The sequence below is a fragment of the Corylus avellana genome, chromosome ca1 (genome assembly GCF_901000735.1).
Source record: "Corylus avellana chromosome ca1, CavTom2PMs-1.0".
Classification (NCBI taxonomy): Eukaryota; Viridiplantae; Streptophyta; class Magnoliopsida; order Fagales; family Betulaceae; genus Corylus; species Corylus avellana.
Window position 1 is genome coordinate 39,460,299 of NC_081541.1, and position 20,914 is coordinate 39,481,212.

The 20,914-nt window shown below is 36.3% G+C and overlaps 1 protein-coding gene, 1 long non-coding RNA gene and 1 pseudogene across 2 annotated transcripts; all 3 read right to left on the reverse strand.

Moving 5' to 3' along the window:
* Positions 1-208: 208 nt before the first annotated feature.
* Positions 209-2,955, reverse strand: LOC132188735 (uncharacterized). The gene is made up of 3 exons (XR_009440911.1): positions 2,501-2,955; positions 1,104-1,443; positions 209-414 (listed from the first exon to the last, which is right to left on the reverse strand). It is a non-coding gene; the product is annotated as an uncharacterized LOC132188735 (long non-coding RNA).
* Positions 2,956-3,029: 74 nt separating this feature from the next.
* LOC132171944 (putative disease resistance protein RGA4) lies at positions 3,030-8,735 on the reverse strand. Its single transcript, XM_059583363.1, has 7 exons — positions 8,704-8,735; positions 8,526-8,619; positions 8,221-8,271; positions 7,814-7,886; positions 7,276-7,328; positions 3,348-6,142; positions 3,030-3,234 (listed from the first exon to the last, which is right to left on the reverse strand). Exons 1-7 carry the CDS (start codon positions 8,733-8,735, stop codon positions 3,030-3,032), a joined length of 3,303 nt encoding a protein of 1,100 aa, XP_059439346.1.
* Positions 8,736-16,546: 7,811 nt separating this feature from the next.
* Positions 16,547-20,270, reverse strand: LOC132171953 (flavin-containing monooxygenase FMO GS-OX-like 4; annotated as a pseudogene).
* Between the last annotated feature and the right edge of the window lie 644 nt (positions 20,271-20,914).

The following is a 20,914-nucleotide window of genomic DNA, read 5'->3' on the forward strand; positions in this document are numbered from 1 at the left end:
CATTTAGATGTCATAAGTAAATTTGATCAACGGTATATTTTTTTTCATCCAAAGAGCCTCCCATTTAGACGTCTTCATGCGTACAGGGGAAAAGAGGAAACTTGTGTGATTGCATTTTCACCTGAAATAACACAGAAGCTATTGTTTATTCATGAGTGTGCTTCTACATCAATGAAACTTGTGTGATGAATATACAAATGCCCAAAAATGAAATGGCGAGAGAAGCTTGCCGATGAGTGAGGCTATAAAATCTTTGTTGCAGGGGGTATTTTGAGGGAACTCAAGAGATTTTTGCGAAAAATGGTATTTGGCAAGCTCGCCAATTCTTCAATCCCAACAATTAGGAACTATATGCTTGGCTTCATGTTGCTGCTTTTCTTGTGGTATGCTTCGACATTCTTCAGCTACATCGCCCTGTATGGCCATAATGTTAATATTGCTAGTAAAACTCTCCTTTTCTAAGAAGAAAGATCTCACACAGCATTGATGAGGATGATAAGAAATTAACAAACAACTCCAGAAACAATAGGTCTTCAACAACCTCTATTTCATACTATATTGTACATGACTCAGGAGTAATACCAAAACAATGACCCCAGTTTCAGCAAAGATGACACATTTTGTAGAAGTTCCTTGCTATCTCCTCAGTTTCAAATCACAATTGCAAGTATAAATGCTTTTAAGATTCAAATTTGGTACTTTGAATGATAGTAGAGGACCATGGAGGAGAGAGTCTAAAACAGAGGAAAACAAGTATAAAACCTGCAAATGTTGTGAGCAGCACACTAAATCAGCCTGATGGCACTCAACTATAAATGAGAGTGCACTATTCAATTCCACCTAAAGCCTAAACTGAACTCCCTCCACATCATGAGAGTGCATCTTTCATTGCAATCCCATCACAGACCGAAGAAGACCCACGAAAACTAGACACTCTCCCAGATCAACCAAACCTGAGATTGACACCAAAACCCCAAAAGCATGAGAAACCCAGATCAACAAAACCTGAGATTCAGACCAAGATTCAACCCGTAAAGGACAACAATCAAACAATCAAACCAAGATTCAACCCAAAAGACTTGAGATGAGAGATTGAGAGAAACCTGAACAATCAAACCCAAAAATGGTGTTTGGCAAGCTCGTTAGGAATGCTCCAAGTCAAAGGCTAGAAAGAGAACTGGAGCAGACCACCAATTTTGATAATGTCCGAAGATTAGTCAGTTTTTCCAATCCACATATTCCACATGGCATATAAATCAAAGCCTCACTTGTAATTTTATAATGTCACTCGCCAATTCTTCAATCACAACAATTAGGAACAATATGTTTGGCTTCAAATGAGATCATGTAGCTCTCGGATCAAATTCAATAAGGAACAATGTTTGGCTTCATGCTGCTGCTTTTGTTGTGGTATGCTTCAACATTCTTCTGCTACTTTTTTCCCTGTATGGCCATACTGTTAATATTGACCAGGATGATAAGAACTTAGCAATATCATGAATAGATGAAAAAACCATGTTAAAGGATTGAATTAACACTTAGCCAAAGAAAGTCCCAATCACTGACAAGTAAGTTTTATTTTCATTGAAAGAAGTTCAAGGTTAACAAGACTTGAAGTGTACATTGCCTCTGTACCTAACATGTTAAATAAAGTGAAATCACAACTGTATCATAATTTCACTACGAAAACTTTTTAATTCAAAGTGCCAGCCAAGAACATGTTGTGTCTCAATGGAAATTGAAATTGGTTGAAAAGCTCTCCATAATTTTGGTGAAACATCAACGTCAGTGTTGTGAAAAAATAAAAAATGAAAATCACAATAATATATATATATACACACACACACACTTGATTGTGGATGGATAAATCTGAGTAATCTCAACAATTTAGAATCTAGTCAAAATTCATAATCTTTCCAGTCTACCGAATCAACCGAAAGAGAGTGAAAGAGAGAGTAGTGGTTAGATGAAGGCCACATTATCTAAGTTTCAGCACCAAGAAAAGCTACCAATATACACAAACAATTAAGTAAATCACCAAATTGAAAATAAACAAATATAAAACCTGCAAATGTTGCAAGCAGCACACTAAATCAACCTTATTGGTCTTCTCTTGTAAATCTATCTTTATAGTTTGCTGTGAAATAATAATAATAATAATAACAATAATAATAATAATATCTTGAGTTCTAAGCTGAAAAGGAAAATAAAACCTGATAAAAGAAACAAGATCCCTCCTCTCCATATGGGGCTAACTTAAGTAAAGACAACAGTCACCAGATACAGCAAAAAGTTGTCACAAACAACAAGGTTTTGATAAAGAAGAAAGTAGGCCAACAGGTAAACAATTAACTTGGCTCTATATTTCTAGAGTCGATGTTGGATATCTTCCAACTAGCAGATGTAGTATTCCGTCACTACAACCCAATAAATCATAGCAGTAGAGCTATCAAAACAAATACTAGAAATCTTGATCAAGATAAAATGATGAGCAATATACCTAAGCAATCGAAGATGCATGGAAGTTTGACTTTTCTTCTTGCTGAGGCAGATACCGCAAGTCTAACTCTGGGATGTGAGCAATCTTGGCCCAGTCCTCACCCGCTTCTCTCTTGCATCTTTGCAATAAGATGGGACACTTCTCAACTTTTAGCCTTCGCAAAGACGTTAGCCTACCCATTCCTTCGGGCAATGATGTCAAACTAGAGCATCCACCAATTTCAAGCACTTGAAGTGATGTGCATGTTGAGATCCACTCCGGTATAGCCGTCAAGTTTTCACAATTTGAAATCTCAAGCCTTTGTAGAGTGGTTGCATGTTGAAGCCACAGTGGGAGAGACACCAATTTCCGAAGATGTGTAAACTCCAAAGAGAGGAGGCTCTTGTGGCCTTGCAATTGCATCTCATCTTCATCACTGGCTAGCTCAAGCTCATGGCAATTACAAAGATGTAGGTATTGAAGGGTAGTGAGATGTTGTATACCTGGAGAGAGAGACTTTAATACAGTGCAGTTCAATATCGTTAAAGACTCAAGAGAAGTGAGATTCTTCAACCACTCCTCTGGCAGAGTTTCTAGATCTGCAATGGATTTTAGTTTTATACACTTCAATTTTGAGAGAGGACTGGATGAAGAGGAGGTTATTGTTGTTGACGTTGGGCTTTGTTGTGCTTCCATATTCATCATCATTGTTTGTTGCAGTGGCTTCAAGCTTGCATTCCACAAGACCAACTCTCCTTCAAGATGTGGAAAAGTTGGCATGGAAGTCAACATACAACAATTCCAAATCTGTAATGTTGAAAGATGAGGAAATGATGGGAGTAAAGGATGCTCCGTCATCGATGTTAACGCCGTTATTTCAACAGAATTATTATTATTACAATTGATCTCCACAGAAGAATCCCTCGTCTTCCACCACCCCTTGAGATTAGGGCAGCGATAGAGACTCATTTCCTTGAGGGATGGGAAGAACGGTACTCGTGCCGATGAAGAAGAAGAGAACTCATCGCTAACTGATATGTACTCCATGGCATAAAGATGTTGAAGAGAAAGATACTTGAGAGAAGGTAGTTGACTCAATGGTGGTAGATATTGGCATTTCTCACAAAATAATAATTCAAATTTAACAAGATTTGTGAGTGACAAAAGCCAACTCGGAAGCCTTGAACCCTGATAATAATTTACTTCAAGTTGTTTCAGATTTGGGTGCGGTTGAAAGTCTTCCAATGGCGCTTCATCATTCTCACACCGTAAACGCAAAGTATGAAGATGTTGTTTCTCCTTTAGATTTGCAACCTTATATTCTGACGCAACACCTTCCCCATGTCTCAGATATATAATTGCTAACTCTCCTCTCAAGTTATTTAGACGATTTAGTTCTTTTAAACCACTGTTATACTTAGAGAGAGGATCCCAGTGGACCACAAATGTTGATAACGTCTGAAGATTAGTCAGTTGCCCCAATCCAAGTGGCATATAAGTCAAAGAAAGACATCCATCTATCTCAAGATGCCTGAGGTTGACTAATTTTTTAATGTCTCTTGGTAATTCTTCAAGCTCAGTACAATTGGAGAGTCTTAGTGTTTGCAAATTTTGCAACCTAGTTATAGAATTAGGCAACTTCTTCATCTTGGAGTTTTCAGAAAGATCACGATATCTTAAATGCTTCAACCTCCCGATCGAGCTCGGTACAAAATCAAGAAATTTGAGATGCAGATTCAAAAAGCGCAAGAACTTGAAACTTGAAAAAATTGCATTACAATCAATATTCCTTCGCCTCGATGGGTCAACGTAACCATCATCGAGGCAAAGAAATGTCCGTATCCTACTTGCATTACACAATGAAGAAATATCTATATCGTAACCACCAAATGATACGTGGCGAGTTTTCTCATCAATGTTTCTCTCCTTATCATCAAATGTGGTGATCAATGATCCTGCTACTGATAGAGCAAGATCATGTATGAGGTCATGTATTTTGAATCCAATTATGTTACCAAATGTATCCATTTCAGCTTCTTGAAAGAATGATCTCCAAAGTAAATCCATAAAATACTCATGGCCCACATCTTCCAAGCATTGGCTGTGATCCGTTAACTTGATGCACCCTTGTGCTATCCAAAGATTAATCAGCAATGATTTACGAATCCAGTAGTCCTTTGGAAATAAACTACAATAAACAAAGCAATGCTTCAACTCTGAAGGAAGATGATCATAACTCAGCTTCAGAGTTGGTAAGATGTCATTTTCTTTCTGAGATATTTTTGAGAGTTCTTGTTTTTTAAAAGACAACCACTCTGTTTCAGGATTTTTGGAACCTAGTAAACCTCCGATTGTCCTTATGGCCAGTGGGACACCTAAACACTTCTCTAAGATCTCCCTCCCAAGTACTATGATGCTTGAATTCTCTGGCTCTTGTCCTTTCCCAAATGCCACTTGCTTAAATAAAGACCATGACGCATCTTCATCCAAACCCCTCAAGAAATATGATTGAACTGTCCCAGTAAGCCTTGCAACACTTTCGTTGCGGGTAGTCACTAATATTCTACTGCCTCTTGCACCACCCACCAACAATTCTTTCAAGCGAGACCATTTTTCTTGATCCTCATTCCACACATCATCCAACACAAGTAAGTATTTCTTTCCATCGATTTTTCCTTTGAGATAACCTATCAATGTATCCATCTCAATAGTTTCTGGCTTCCTCTTTATTGCAGATTCTAAGATTTTTTCAGCAATATTTTTAACATCAAAGTTATCAGAGACACAAACCCACAGTTTTAGCTCAAAATGCTTTTCGATTTGCTCATCATTGAAAATGAGTTGAGCAAGTGTAGTCTTTCCTAATCCACCGATGCCAACAATTGGAAGGATTGAAACATTCTCTTCAACATTGGAGTCCACCAGACGGTCTATAATTGCCTTCTTATCATTTTTTCGACCAATAACTTTATCCACAGGTACAAAAGAATGAGTGTTATCCCTCTCCCTATTCCTGACTCGTGTCTCTACTTGGCGCACCTTTAAGTGGAAATCTCTAGCAGCTGCGTTAATGGCATCTAACCTCTCTCTCATGGCCTTAATCTTATGGGCCTTTTTAAGACCATAGGCAAGCTGGTTTGATTTGGAAAAGAAAATGCGTACCTGTTTGACATTCTTATCATGGGTCATTATTTCCCTGCGCAGAGCTTCAGTAGAAACAGCATCCAGCAAGTCATCAGCATCATACATGGCATCTTCTAGCCTTCCGAGCCAACGTGCAACTGCATGATCTCCTACAGCCTGCTTCTCCTCCGCATCCAGAAGCAAATCTTTGATTGTAGAAACGGTGTTGGCCAGTCTTTCAACCTCATCTTCGACACCCCAGAGCAGACCGATCTCTTTGGAAGCCGGTGAGCCCAAACTCTTGATGATTCCCTCGACAACACCGAAGAGAAGTCGTTCTTCCATTTCGCGAAGTATTGAGAATGAAGATGTGTTTGCTGTGAGTAGGAAACTGAAACTCTGTGCAATGTGATGATGGTGTATCCAACTCTCCCACTTTTTCCCCGAAAGAAAATGCTTAAATCGCTCCGTAATCTGCGACTTACGCTGCGCCATGTGCCACTTTTTCCCGCTGGAGAAGTCAAACCTCACCGATTCTTCCTGAAAATAATGCATCATGTATTCAACTCTCTCACATACATTTTACATTTAACAATTGAGAATGCACTTTCTTATTTTATATATATATATATATATATAGACTTAAAAATTAAACCTGATTCTTATCAAAATTAAATTTAACCATTTAATTATATTTTGACCCTTTCAAATAAGAAGTTGTAGTGTGAATGTGAGTTAGCTCACTCACGCCGACTCAAATGTTTACTTACCTCCTATTTTTTTTGAGTAATTAATTACCTCCTATTACTAGAGCATCATTGTCTAGAATACTTAATTAAAAAGTACTTTTTTTTTTTTACCTTGGCTACCAATTTTTCTATACACAATTTAATACGTTCTCTATTCTCTTATCTACTTTTTCTCGGTGAACGTCACGATAGCGATGTTCATTCTGTTCCCGTCTACTTAGCTTTTTACTGGTGTTCTAATATAAGCCATTAATTCTAACAAGGTTGAATGCCAAAAATTTAAAACTGAGTTACATACCCAATTGCGCAATGAAACCATTGCCGATACCATTGAGAGTGATTGGTAAAAAGTTTTGACAGTAGAAATGGAAAAAAATTAATTAATGTGATATAAAGGTGAAACGTGTTTTGAATTTTTATGAGATAAAGTTGATGAAAATTGTTTGGTAATGTGAAAGAAAGAAGTTTTGACTTTTATTTTAGAGAAATAGGGAAATGGTTGCCAAACATAACCACAAGTACTAACTTGGCAGAGTGACAAATAAAGCAGGTTAATTCATAATTGATAAATCCTCGTATCAAAATATGAGGTAGATAAATAAGGTATAATTGAGAGAAGAGTCATTCCATTTATCAACAAGCCATTATCCTATTTGAGAAAATGGACTTTCCATTCATAAGCAAAGCGATTCCAAATAAAAGAGACCTTTCAAATTATCTTTATAACTCTAGAGTCAATGTGACAATAGACAAGTTTATATCACTACAAAAAATAATTGGATTTTAGCGATAACATTTTGTCATTGCTAATGACTTTTAGCGGCGAGAAGTCGTTGCTAATAAGTCGTCCCAAATGCTTGGTCGCTATTGGTTATCAGTAACAAAAATAGTCTTCAGTCATAATGTTTAATGGCATGTGAATACAAGGTACTTATCCTCTTGATTTTCTGTCAACTCCTCTTTTGCTTCAAATAATCCTACAAAAGAAACATTACAATTATGACAGTTCAAAGCATGATATCAAGTATGATCTTGATTCAAGGATGTATGACACATTATAAAATTGATAAGTTAAACTTGGAGGATGGATTTCACATTAAAATCATAGACAGTAATTAGTGCAGCCAAGGTGGATAAAATAATTCGATTATCTTCACACACCTTTCTTGAAGTTTAAACTTTAAATAGTTTATTCAATTCAATTCTAATTGAAATTATCTTTTCTTCTTCCTTTCCTTCTTTTGAGGAGAGCTTCTAAGCATGTGTTTTACCTCTTCCCTTGTTACCACAGAAAGATCTAAGCTAAGCATATCTACAACGATGTATTTAGCAGTTAAAATAACCTCAGCACACTTATCAAAGCACTGCACATTAATTTAACCAACTGCATGTCACCAAAGAACACAATGATCCATCCAACACAGAATATATAATGGACACAAACCTTAATCAAGGGAACAACCAGGATTAGCAACTAGACGAGCACTTTTGACTTCCTCTCTCAAAAGCTGTGTCAAACCATATACAGCTTCTTTCTGCATCCAGGTAATGAATTAATCACTTACATGAAGAATAAAGCAAATAGTTAAAAAATCAAAATAAACCAAGAATGTTGATGTCAGAGTTTAATCTTTTGATACCATTTCCACACAACAAAAGGGGGGAAAAAAAGGATATCATATGCATTACTTTTTTTTTTTTTTTTTTTTTTTGAGTTAATATCATATGCGTTACTAAACAGCTATCATATGCATCACATTCACTAAGAAGGAAAAAATTCCAGGGGTACAAAAATTCTTAACACTTATTTTGAGTTGCAGGTTTAAAATGCATTGGCAGGGGAATAAATATTGCCAATGCAAAGTTTACTGCATAAAGATCAGCAATCTTCATACCCTTGGGAAGGGCTTTTGTGATTTCCTGTGAATTAACAGATAATCATACAAATTAGTAAAAATGAGATAAAGACTAAGAAATGCATTTCCACTTCAGAAACCTTCACGATCATACTTGCATCCAAGACACATGATAAAATAGATAGGTAGCTGGAAAGAAGATGGAAACAGGGCATTATGAGAATTGTCTACATTGGAGAAATTATATTAAACAGATTAATAAAACAAACTGCTGAAATTAACTCACTAACAAAGTTTTGCTACTTGGAGTCTTGGAACCATAGATGTATTGAAGAGGCCAAACCATGAGGCAGAGATGCCAACCAGCAATGCCATATTCTTCACAATGTGCTTCATTGATCTATGATAAAGGCTGAAGCCAGAAAACAACACAAAATACTGTCAGAGCAAAAACACAGTTGTGGCAACAGCTCTGATGGTTAAGAGCAGATATTACTTGACAAGAAATAAGTAAGAAATCTCATCCATCTCTTTATGAGGCAACAGTCACCAGACGCAATAAAAACTGGTCTCATACAGCCAGGGCCGGCTCAATATATTTTGGGGCCTTAGATAAAACTTTGAAATTTGGCCTAAATTTTTTTTTTTTTTTTAAGTAACAATTTTTTTTTTTTGATTCAATTTTTTCTTTTTTAAAGTAACATATATATATATAGCAATAGATTTAGATACATCAATAACATTTGGATTATTTTTAAAATTTATAGTGAGCTTATTAATTGGGGTCTTATTAAATTGAGGCATTAAATTTGGATAAAAAAAAATTTTAGGCCCTATTAAATAACATTTGGGCCTTCAATTTTTTTTTTGGTCAAAAATAATTTTTTTAAAAAAAAAATTTTTTTTTAACTCAAAAATTTTTTTTAGGCCTTATTAAATTGGGGGCCCTAGGCGAGCGCCTAACTCGCCTAGGGCCTGAGCCGGCCCTGCATACAGCATGGTTCTGAGTAAGACGAAAGCATGCCAAAAAACTAAACAGTTAACTTGGCTCTTTATTTCTAGAGACAATGTGATGTTGAGCGTCATCAAAATAAATTTGGCAATTGCAAGGCCAACTTAACTTCATTATACTTGCAAAATCATCATTTGATACGCTTATGTAAAACTTTTGCACATTGACAGTTAAAGTGCTAGGAAACATCTTGCTCACTACCATCATTTTAGAGGCACGCCCTAGGATAACTCTTTTTCTCAAGAGTAATCCCGAAATATATGGTTCTTGATCTTCATTAATCATTGGTAGACAGGCTGATGAGCTGCCAATTCAAAGAACAAATACTCCATCCATTTATGCATTAACAGAGGAAATTTTAGTCCCACAACTATAATCTCCATTATTTGGTAAAAAAAAAAAAAAAAACTCTGTTCTTGAAAAGGCGTTGGCTAAGTTGCAAATACTATTCAATCTTATTTGTGAACGGGAAAACGACTAGCTAGACTGTACAAACTCATAAGGCTAGAGATAATTACTTGAAGTTTGCAGTTGCAGGAAATATGTACTATCTATATTATCTTTTGCCATGTGATCACCATGAAATTTGTACCTGTAACCCAAGGTCTTGTGAATGGCAACCTTGGACAGTGGCTGCTCCCCAAAAGCTCAAGATCAAGTCCAGCCGAACCCATTTAATCATAGCAGTAGAGCTATCAAAACAAATAGCAACCCCAGTCAAATATTTACATATAAAAATGAAAGGTGAGTAAAGAAAATTGATTGGGAAGTTTCGTTGCCAATATTAAAAATGGAGTTTAAAAATTAAACACCTTGACAATAAAATAATAAATTATTAACTTATGAATTGACTTCAACGCTTAATTCCTCCAAATACTACCCAGTTTAATTTAATTGTCTGAGGTGACTTCATTGCTTCCCTGGCAACTATATATATTTCACTCTAACCAAAACTCAACTCAAAGAATCCACTTACCAAATAAATTACCACCGCATCTTTTTCTCGTCCTGCTCTTAAAAGATATATTTTTACTTTTATTTTATTTTTGTTCTAAAACCATCAAATTCATTATTCTGAAGTATTAATTTGTCCAAATTCATTTACAAGAAAAGGATAGAGAGGGACAAGCTGTGGCGGTGAAGATCAAGCAGAAGCTGATCTTGCTCTAGCTCTCGTATGCCTCTTTCATTTGGCAATACTTCAAAATTAATAACAACGAGGCACCGAACCTTAATGGTTCTCTATGGCATTCTTCCAAGCTTGTTGGGTTGTTTTGACCGTAGACATCATGAAGGTTTTTTGTGATTTCCATGCTAGTGGTAAGCTCGAGAAAAGCCTTAATGCTACATGCCTCGCCCTTATTCCAAAGATTCCCAGGGGTGGTCGATCCAAGGACTTTCACCCTATCAATCTAGTGGGTAGCATTTACAAGATTATTGCTAAGATTCTAGCAAACATGCTTAAGATGTTGTTGGAGAAAATTATTTCTAAGTCATAGAATGTGTTTATCCGAGGTAGGTAGATCCTAGATCCTATTCCTATTGCCAATGAATGCCTTGATAGTATATTGAGATTTGGAAAATCAGGGATTATTTGTAAAATGGACTTAGAAAAAGCTTATAATCATGTTAATTGGGATTTTCTATTGTACATGCTGAGAAGGTGCTGGTTTGGGAGGAAATGGTGCTCATGGGTGTGTTTCTTAGTTTTGGTGAACGGCTCTCCCACTAGCTTCTTTAGCAACCCTCGTGGCTTGAGGCAAGGTAACCCTTTGTGTCATTTGCTGATTGTCATAGTGATGGAGGCATTGGATAAGATAATTTCAGCTGCAGTGAGTGGAGGCTTGTGGTCTAGCTTCTTTGTGGGGACTGGATTGGTATCTCCCATCTTATATTTGCAAATGGCACATTGCTTTTCTGTGGGACTGACCTAAATCATCTTCGCAATTTACAAAGCTTATTCTTATGTTTTGAAGTTGTGTCGAATTTGAAGGCAAACTTAGTCAAGTCGGAATTGGTTCCAGTGAGAAATGTTGATTATGTGGTTGCGTTGGCTGGGATTCTGGGTTGTGAGGTTGCATCTCTGCCCTTAAAGTATCTTTGTCTTCCGTTGGGGGCTTCCTACAAGGCCAAATATATTTGAGACAATGTTATTGAGATGATTGAACGTCAGCTAGCTAGTTGAAAAATGTTGTACTTGTTTAAGGGTGGTAGGGTTACCCTTATCAAGAGCATCTTATCCAACTTACTTACGTACTTCATGTCCCTCTTTCCTCTCCATACGAGTGTTGTAAACCGTATTAAGAAGTGTCAACGTGATTTCTTATAGGATGGACTTGGTGAAGAGCTCAAATATTACCTGGTGAGTTGGTCCAAGGTTTGTACACTGATTTCTATGGGAGGGTTGGGGGATAGGAACTTGCAGAGCTTTAATCATGCTTCTTAGGTAAATGGATTTGGTGCTATGGATTTGAGAAAGAGGCTTGGCGGAGAGTGGTGGTGGACTCTAAATATAGCAGTTTATGAGAAGGGTGGTGTTCTAGTGAGCTTGTTGGGGCGTATGGGTGGGTTTATGGAAGAATACTAGGAAGGTTTGGGGAAAATTTTGTAGTCATACCAGATTTGAAGTGGAAGTTGGCTTTAAGGTTAAATTCTGGCATGATCTCTGGTGTGGGGATGTGGCCCTTAAGAAAGCCTTTTCTGTTTTATTTGGTATTGCTTGCACAAAGGATGCTTCTGTTGCGGCTCAAGTGAATTTTTTTGGTAGTTCCATTCAATAGAACATGAACTTTGTTAGAGCGGCTCATGATTGGGAGGTAGATGTCTTTACCTCGTTTTTCAGTATTTAGTAAGAATGAGAAGGGAAGGGGACAAAACTGTGATGGATCACTTCCAAAAGAGGGTTGTTTGGTGTTAAATTCTTCTATAGTGTCATGGGTTGTAATGATGGTCTCTGTTTCCCTTGGAAGGGTGTCGACTAAGGTCCCTTTGATGGTGGCCTTTTTTGTTTGGTCAGCAGCCCGTGGAAAGATCTTTACCATGGAAATCTCTGGAAGCAGCACATCATTGTAGTTGATATGTGTAAAAGGAATGGGGAGAACGTGGACCTCCTTCTTCATTGTGAGGTTGTTTATGCCATTTGGAATGTTTTCTTTTGTCGATTTGGGCACTCTTGGGTTATACCTAGATGAGTAGTCGACTAATATGCTTATTGGTAGACTGCTGACAGCACTTGGAGTGCTGCTGTGTGGAAGATGATGCCTTCATACCTTTTGTGGTGTCTATGGAGGGAATAAAATAATAGAATCTTTGAGGACCATAAGAGGGTTTTGGAAGAGATTAAATCTTTATTTTTCAACACCTTGTATCTTTAGACAATTGCATTTGTTTTTCCTTTGGTGATTAGCTATCATGATTTTTGGGTTCTTTTTGCTTCTACTAGCTAGGTGGCTTCTTTTGTATACCTCATGTTTACCTGGGGGCAATTTACGATTTTAATAAAGTTTCGATTATTTATCAAAAAAAAGTTTACGGAAACATAGATTGGAGAGCTTCATGAAATTTTCTGCCAGTAAGAACCAATGAAAAGTTGTTGATGCTTCAGTCTTTTTCTTTTTCACCTTTTTTTCTGTATGGTTGATTGTCACTTTATTATGTTGATAGCTATAATTGTTTCAGGGCAAACATAGTGGGTTTGATATTTTCTTCAAGTTTGCTGTATGAATTTAACATATGGTGACCTTAAATATTGAGACAAAGTGGCAGAAGCTGCTATTGAGGAGGTAGTAATGGTGGTACCAGATGTCCTTATAAGGCATAGTTGTCTTGCAATTTCTATTCTTCAACAACCAAGTCATAGGCTCATTGTTTTTTTTTTGCTTAATCATGCATGTCTCTGTGTTCCAGTTTTGACAACCTGAAAAATATGTACTTTATGCCTGCAATTAACATTATAATATAACTGATTTTGAGGGATTAGGTGTGACACTTGAATCTAGTACAAATTTATAAAGACAGCTGGTGATGACTCTGTCATCTAAATATTGCATGTTAGGAAAATTCAAAATTGGAGGTCGTGGAATTTAATGGACCTAGCAGGTGGGCATTGGAACCATTGGTATAGTTAAATGACATGCTACTCGAAGAGTTGTTATTATAGTCAGGAGCTACTATAGGCAAAGCATCTACTACTCTAGGATTGGGGTAATAGCCTGGGCTTTCTCTGTGGGTGTCCTCCTTAAAAGCTATTCATTTTGTGCTCTAGCTAGGAAGTGGTGTCTTAGTAACACCTCCTCCATTCCTGCTTCAAGTCAGGTCAAATTATAAATGCTGATCATTGGAGAAATTGAAGTGGGGGTTGCTTGTAGGTTGTTGCGCAGATAATTATTGGGAGTATATCCATATAATATAACACCGATGGTTGTTTTTTCATACTTCTGCAGTGGCTAATATGATTTCAGTTAATTTAGATTAAGTTTTCATCCTTGGAATAGGCTTATAGACCTCTTATAATAGGAAAAAGAGAGATTATTACTCAAATACAAGAATTTAATAAATGAAAGTCACAGTTGTGCCTGGGTGATTTAGCTTTTACTGTATCAATGAAAAACACATTAGCTTTTAGACCCCATGCGCTTAGCTTTTGCCTATAATAGGTCATTTCTAATCTCAGCCAGCTGTCTTATAGCGACAACAAGATACAGGCAAAACTCATGTTAAATTTGTTCTGGAAGTCCGGTTGCTTGTAAGATGTGGTCAAAGACAAACTCAATAGTGTCAGGAACTCACTAATTCTGTGAAAGTTTTTTTGTCTTACACCTTATATAAATCCTTTACGTCGCGAGATGTTAGGTTCCCAGACTGCAATAATTAAAAGGACAATTTCTTACATAAGTTGATTAATGGATAGGATAATGGGGTACCATGGATTAGGCATTATGTACTATCTATCTTGAAAAAGTTGTTGCTAAGGTTCAAACAGGCAGCTGGCGCTGTTGTTAATTATCTTCTTGTGAATATCTTTTGTTTTAATTAAAGTTTGTTTTATGCTTTTCTGTTTCTATGCTTGATTATTGTCAATTCTCCTCCAATACAATTGATTGATTACCTTGTATTTTTGTGTTCAATGTATTTTTCTTCAGGAGTGGTCTATGATTTCCAACTTGACCGAGGAGAAAGCTTCTGCTTTGCAACGAAATCAGAAACTACATCAGGAACTGGTATCGGTTTTGTTTGTACATTATATAGTATCAATTACCTTTTACACTCCCGTGGTTTTTCAATAAATTCATAATCGTATTGCTCGCGTCCGATGTTACCTAGTGATTCTATGTGATTTGTCTTCTTAGTTGCGCAAATTAACTGATTTCAATAGAAGGCCGTATATTGACTGTTTGATCAGCCCTCTTTCTTTTTGGGGCTTGAGGCTTGCAATGAAACATGCATTCTTGATTGAAAGTTTAACCAGTTCTACAAATTTGCTTTTCTCAGTCTTTTCTTTCAATAAATTTTGTCATAATAATGTCATAACTATATTTGACAGGATCTGCTGAGAAAAGAAATTAGCAAAAGTCGTGCTGGTGGCCTCTCTCTATTTGTTGTGGTGCTGGTTGGTCTCCTTGGCGTCCTGTTTGGCTACTTTGTCAAGTAAACGCAGAAGCTGCATATCAGGCAATCTTTTGTTTTGTTAGCTGGGTGTTGGAATCAACATTATTGATGCTCCTGATCTTCCTAAGACTTTCCTTTTTTTTTTAGGACTTTTCTCCTTTTAGGGTGTAAATTATAGCCTCATATTATTGTATTTTGACATATGAATGATTGATTTATCCAAGTCCTAAGAACTTTTTCGGTTGAAAAGGTGGGTTAGATGGGCTCGGCTTATTGTAAACCTAATACATATCGATGCTTGGTTTTAATCAAAGGGGGTTTTGTTTTTGGTGTTTTTTCAGTCTCTTGAGTGTGATTTCCCTTTTTACTGATATTTTTCTTTGTTTACTGAGAATGAAAAAAATGGGGAGTTAAATACAATCAATAGAAATATGCATATATATATATATATATATATATATATATATATATATATATAAACAAAGTACCGATTGATATTTTCCCTTAGTCAGGAGCATCTTTAGTCTAATAGTAAGGCTAAAAACTACATTTTTATTTCATAACTATTTTACAATGTTGATCTGTCAGTCTCAAGACTCAACCGATCTTTAGATAGTCATCGTTAAAAGTAAAGAAATATTCTAGAGTTAGTTGTGACTATCATATCAGTATCGTGAGATATTTGTGGGATAAAAATATGGTATATATACTGGTATAGGTCGAGCTTCTTTTTCATTATGTTCTCTTTTGATTGCTCTCTCCCATTGGGGTTTTATCATAACCCAATTGTATTCATTCTATTGTAGAAAATGAATTGTTTGCTAAATATCATGAATATCCTTCATCTTTCAAGAGTTCTTGTTGAGTTTGCTGGTCAATCTCTGGTGAAATGGAGGATGGAGAAGCCGTAGGCAACTAGTGGTTACACAAGCTATTCATAATTATCAAAAGATTGATCTAAGATATTACTCTTATTCTCTAAAGTTGATATTAAATATAATGGATAATATATATTTTAGTTTGTTCGTTTTTTAACACTTACGAGGATGTGGATAGGCTGTGTAAACGGAAAAGGATTCTCTCCATTTCAAAATTCCTCTATTTCTTATATTTAGTGCATTTTGAAGGATATTGCATTTAATGCACTATCATCATTAAAATTTTTGGACAACACTACCCTTCAAAATACACTAAATGGTGAAAATTGAGGGATTTTGAAATTGAGAGGATCATTTTCCTGTTTAAATAGTCTATAATATAAATGCTCAGATCCCACATAAATATTCTTATTCAATCAAAAAGAAAGCCAAGTTATTATAAAAAATGACATTTAACTCCTACTCAAATATTTGATCTTCAACTTCATTTTTCTTGATATTGAGATTAGCTATTATATGGTTAGGATTTAATGTTGTTTCATCTAACGGTGTAAATGATGTCACATTATTTAAACTTTTTGAATGACTTGCCAACAAATTTATCACCCGACACTAAATCTCAACCATAAAATAACTTACTCAATTTCACTTGAAATAGAGCGGATCCTATTGCCTGTGCGAAGGTGTAATAAGTTACCACTTAAATAACTATAACCTATCTTTTTGGGTCGGTGTGACCCATCTTGCCAATAAGTAAAAGAAGAAAAAGAGAAGAAAAAAATAAAAATAAAGAGATAGAGATAGAGATAATAAACTTCATATTAATCTCTATCACCTTTACAAATAACTGGCCTTTAGCATGCTGTAGTATCCTTACATTCACCTATGACATCCCAGGTGTCCCGATATTCATCATCATCATGTGAAGTAATCTTCTTCAACGCATGGAAATACATCTCTTCTCTCCACTCCTCCAAGGGTGGTAATCTCAATTGAGTGACTAGCCAGTTTTCATAATCAAACTGCGACAAAAGAAACAAATTAAGTCAATAAGAAATGTCTGAGATGAAAGAAAAATGATTGAATATGAGACCCTAAAACCTTGTTCTGCTGAAGCTGATGAGTGTGGTGCTTTGGCAATCCACTCTCCTCCATGTGCTGGTAGAGTTCTTCCACAGATGATGCCATCTCTTCTTCACTTGGCAGTGCCACCTTGCCAGCTAAAACTTTTGCCACCCATCGGGACTGTAACTCAATTATTAAAGTGGGAGCAGCCTGATTGCACAATGAAGTATCATATACTTAATCAACCTAACAGATGGAGGAGTAAGAAATAATGGAGATACCAGTTGAAATTGAATATCATCTTCTAAACAAGATATAAAAACCTATTCTTTGATGGCTATGAAGTTGCAAGAATAGGCAAGTTAGAATCTCAAAAGAAAACTTGGAAAACTGACATTCATCTTCTTGTCTCTATGGTGATCAAACGGATACTATCGGAACCACTTTTACTGTCACACAACTTGGATGACATGACAAGGAAAATCAGCACTTAGATCACAAAGGGCTAGTAAAAAAGGAATAAACCAATAGTTGACGTCGTCTCAGTCATATAACAGTAATATAACAGTCTACAAAATCTGCCAAACAACCCATTGCTTCAAGAACCATTTATCTTTTTACTAGAAAACTCACTTTTGAATTCATCAACTTCGGAATATATAATATGTAATAGCGTACCCTGTAAGGTAGTCCTAGAAAAGAAAGCCAAGGAGCCAAGCATGGTGGAAAAACATGTTTATACAGAGGGCCAACACAGTTGTCATCCACGCTCACTATTCCATTTGTTCTTAAAAAGGGGAAATGATAGTTGAACCTGCAGGAGGAGAATAATAGCTCAGGAATGTGCAAACAAAAATTGCTAATTGATCTAATAAGATAAATAGAATAAAGCAGAGGGTATGAAATCAGATTTATGGCAATTACCCAGTACAATGGATGATGGCATCTGCATAAACAAATGATCCATCTTGAAATACTACTTTACCATCTTCATTAGCACATTTTATCTGCAGAAGTTACTACCCATTAGAATTTCTGATATCAAAGGCACTAGAAATAGCATTTCCAGTAGAGAGCACACAAAACCACTGAATGCTGCCAGATATTATTGCGATTTCCAAACTTTTTAAAATGCACATCCGAGGCTCGCAAGGCTTGATGAACTTCTTTTGCAACAGAGGAGATCTCTCTCAAGATGTCGTGTGCACTAGGTCCATTTCCAATTAACACCACAATCTGTCAATCATGATAGCATTACAGCTCTTAAGAAAAAGTGCTAGAAACAAGTTGCCATTACAGGAATGAAATTAAAATTAAGAAGCAAGGAGCAATTCATGTGATTTTGCAGAATGCAACCAGCAACAAGCAGGACAAGATGAATTTCACCTACGTCAGAAATAAGGTTACACCTTAAACTAACGATTCTTGTTAAATAACCAATTATCCTAAAAGTTTAAGCTGAAACTCAATTATTTAATTAATATTTTAATACTCTCTTCACAGGTAGGTTCAAATTCTCCCTCACAAGTGAAGCTAAACACGTGGAATATTAACTGAAAAGGGGAGAGGAGGGGGATAAACTATAGAGTCAAAGTTCGAACTCAGGATCTTTACTCTCATACCCTGTTAAATCACTATTTGTCTAAAAAACTTAAGCTCATAAGAAATGCTAAATTTAATCAGTTAATTAATATTTTAACAAATTCTAAAATCCTCATTTTTAGGTAAAGTTTGTATTAGAGTGAAGCCATGAAATTGCAAGGTCAGTCCCTAGAGCAGTACAGACTGGTGTGGAAGAAGCAAATGTTAAGAACAGATCAAGAAAAGCTACTTTGAATGGCCACTTCTGAATGTAATAGGCGCCAATGCCTAGATATGCCAGGACATGGAATGGGGGTATGCAAGATCTATATGAGAGTCCCAGTGCCTAGAAAGATCTGTTCCTAGATTTCTAAAAGTTCAATAGGATAGAGTGTTTGGAAACTAAATTACATGTGATGCCTAGACCTGTGCAAGAGTCCATCCTTTCCAATTGTATGCAAGCATGAATACACAGTGTAAGAGTAGTTCAGCCATATCTTCAGGCACAATTTATCCAATAAATTTGCAGCACAATTTATTCAGGCACCCTAGCATGCATCAGCTTGCACACAGATGATGCCCAATTAATGTCTTTAAAAATGATGACCAAAACTATACATCAACCCTGTTTTCTGTAAAATAGTTTGTAAATCATTCCTTCTAAAGCCCTTATTTTCCATTGCATTATCACTAGCATATAAATATGGCTATTAGAGTACAGACTGTGTTTCTAGGCAAAAAGGTTAACATGTTGGCATAGGATAATACAGCATTAAGCTAATTCATGTTTTACAAGTAGGGAAATTTTTTATGATGGAGAAATAAAAGCACTAACATTTACATACTTGGTTCTGAAATGGCTCAGGAGTTCGAAGTTGTGACTGTGTACTTGCATTCCTGGCCAAATATCCATGCCTGTAACATAATACAAAAAAACATTTTGCCTAACTCATGTATCACAAAATATTTCTCAAGGTTAATGTTTAAGTTCAAAGGAGACATGGTGCAACTCTTTTACAATATATTGTTTTACAAGTGTAACATGTAGCACTACTTAGGCTAGAAATCACATTTTTATCACATAACTATCTTACAAGACAGTCCAACCAATCATTTGATCGGTAATTGTTAAAAAAATAAAAGAGAAACGTTAGATATTATAATTCTATCAAATATTCATCCAACAATACTGACGTGATCCATTTGAGCGATATTAAATAAATGTTAAATAGAATGATAATATTTGGCATTACCAAAATAAAATCCAAAAGTTAATTAAAATTGTCAGGTTAATATTGTTGAATAGTTATAAGATAAAAATAAAAAATAAAAATAAATATACCAGTAACATTAAAAAAAAGCAAATAAAAGTAAAAATAAAGATACCTGGAAACTCAGCAATTCTTGGCTCGGTGTGGTGACCGTTACACACCGCCACGGCCTCAAACACTTCCTCCTCCATCCCTGACTCACTTCCCCGAGTCCTCGACTCAACCACCCATTCGTGACTCACTTCATTGGCTCGTTCAACCCGGACCACCTCGCACCCGAACCGTATCAACTCAACCAACCCGAAATCCCAGGCAAAATCTTCAAGGTACCGAAGCACCTCCTCGCGACCGGGAAACTCTCTCGGATCCCCACCCTCTTTCAGCGAAAATGGGTAATCCAAGAAGCCCATGAGCCGCCTCGGAAGGTTGACCCGGAGCGAGCGGTACAAGCTGCTATGGACAATCTGGCGAGCCGGGTCTAGACCCAAAGGGTCGGTTTCGACGCCTGGGTCATAGACCCAAGTGCCACCAAGGCTAATGCTTTCTCGAAGACAATGACCCGGTGGCCTTCTCTTTTGAGCTCACGTGCGGTGAGTAGGCCAGCCATGCCGGCTCCGATCACTGCCACTTTTAAGGATTGCTCATACATTGCTAAACAATTGCATTTGCGCCCGGTTGGTTTGGTTTTGATATGTTGTTAGAGGGAACCATTTAATTGGTTCAATTGCAGACAGCGATAATAAAGAAAGGATACATGATATTATTAACAAAACACTAATATTATTGCCATATACGATTGAATTGGAATCATGTGATCCTGAAAATTTGTTTTTATTTTTAATAAAGTGTTATATAACTATATGATTAAATTAGTTTTTGTAAAAAAACAAACAAGAGAGAAAGGATCGATGAACATGACGAGTTTTTTCAGCAACGTTTCTCTCCTTATCATCATCTAATGTGGCAATCATCGATCCTGCCATTGAAATGGCAAGATCATGCATGAGGTCATGCATTTTGCATTCATATACATTACCAAACTCATCCATTTTAGCTTATTGAAAGAATGATCTTCTAAGTAAATCCGTAAAATACTCATGACCAACATCTTCCAAACATGGGTTCTGATCCAATGACTTGACAAACCCTTGTACTATCCAAAGCTGAATCATAGTTGATTTACGAAACCCATAATCTTTTGGATACAAACTACAATAAGCGAAGCAGTGCTTTAAATGTGAAGGAAGATGATCATAACTCAGCTTCAGAGTTGGTATGATGTCATTTTCATTC

What these genes read in the sequence shown, in the direction of transcription:
- LOC132171944 (XM_059583363.1), bottom strand. Translation starts at nt 8,735, where the DNA reads ATGGATGAGATTTCTTACTTATTTCTTGTCAA. An exon ending in TCTTACTTATTTCTTGTCAA is followed by an intron (nt 8,620 to 8,703) that starts GTAATATCTGCT and finishes TTCTGGCTTCAG; the next exon opens with CCTTTATCATAGATCAATGA. An exon ending in AATTCTGTTGAAATAACGGC is followed by an intron (nt 3,235 to 3,347) that starts GTTAACATCGAT and finishes CACATCTTGAAG; the next exon opens with GAGAGTTGGTCTTGTGGAAT.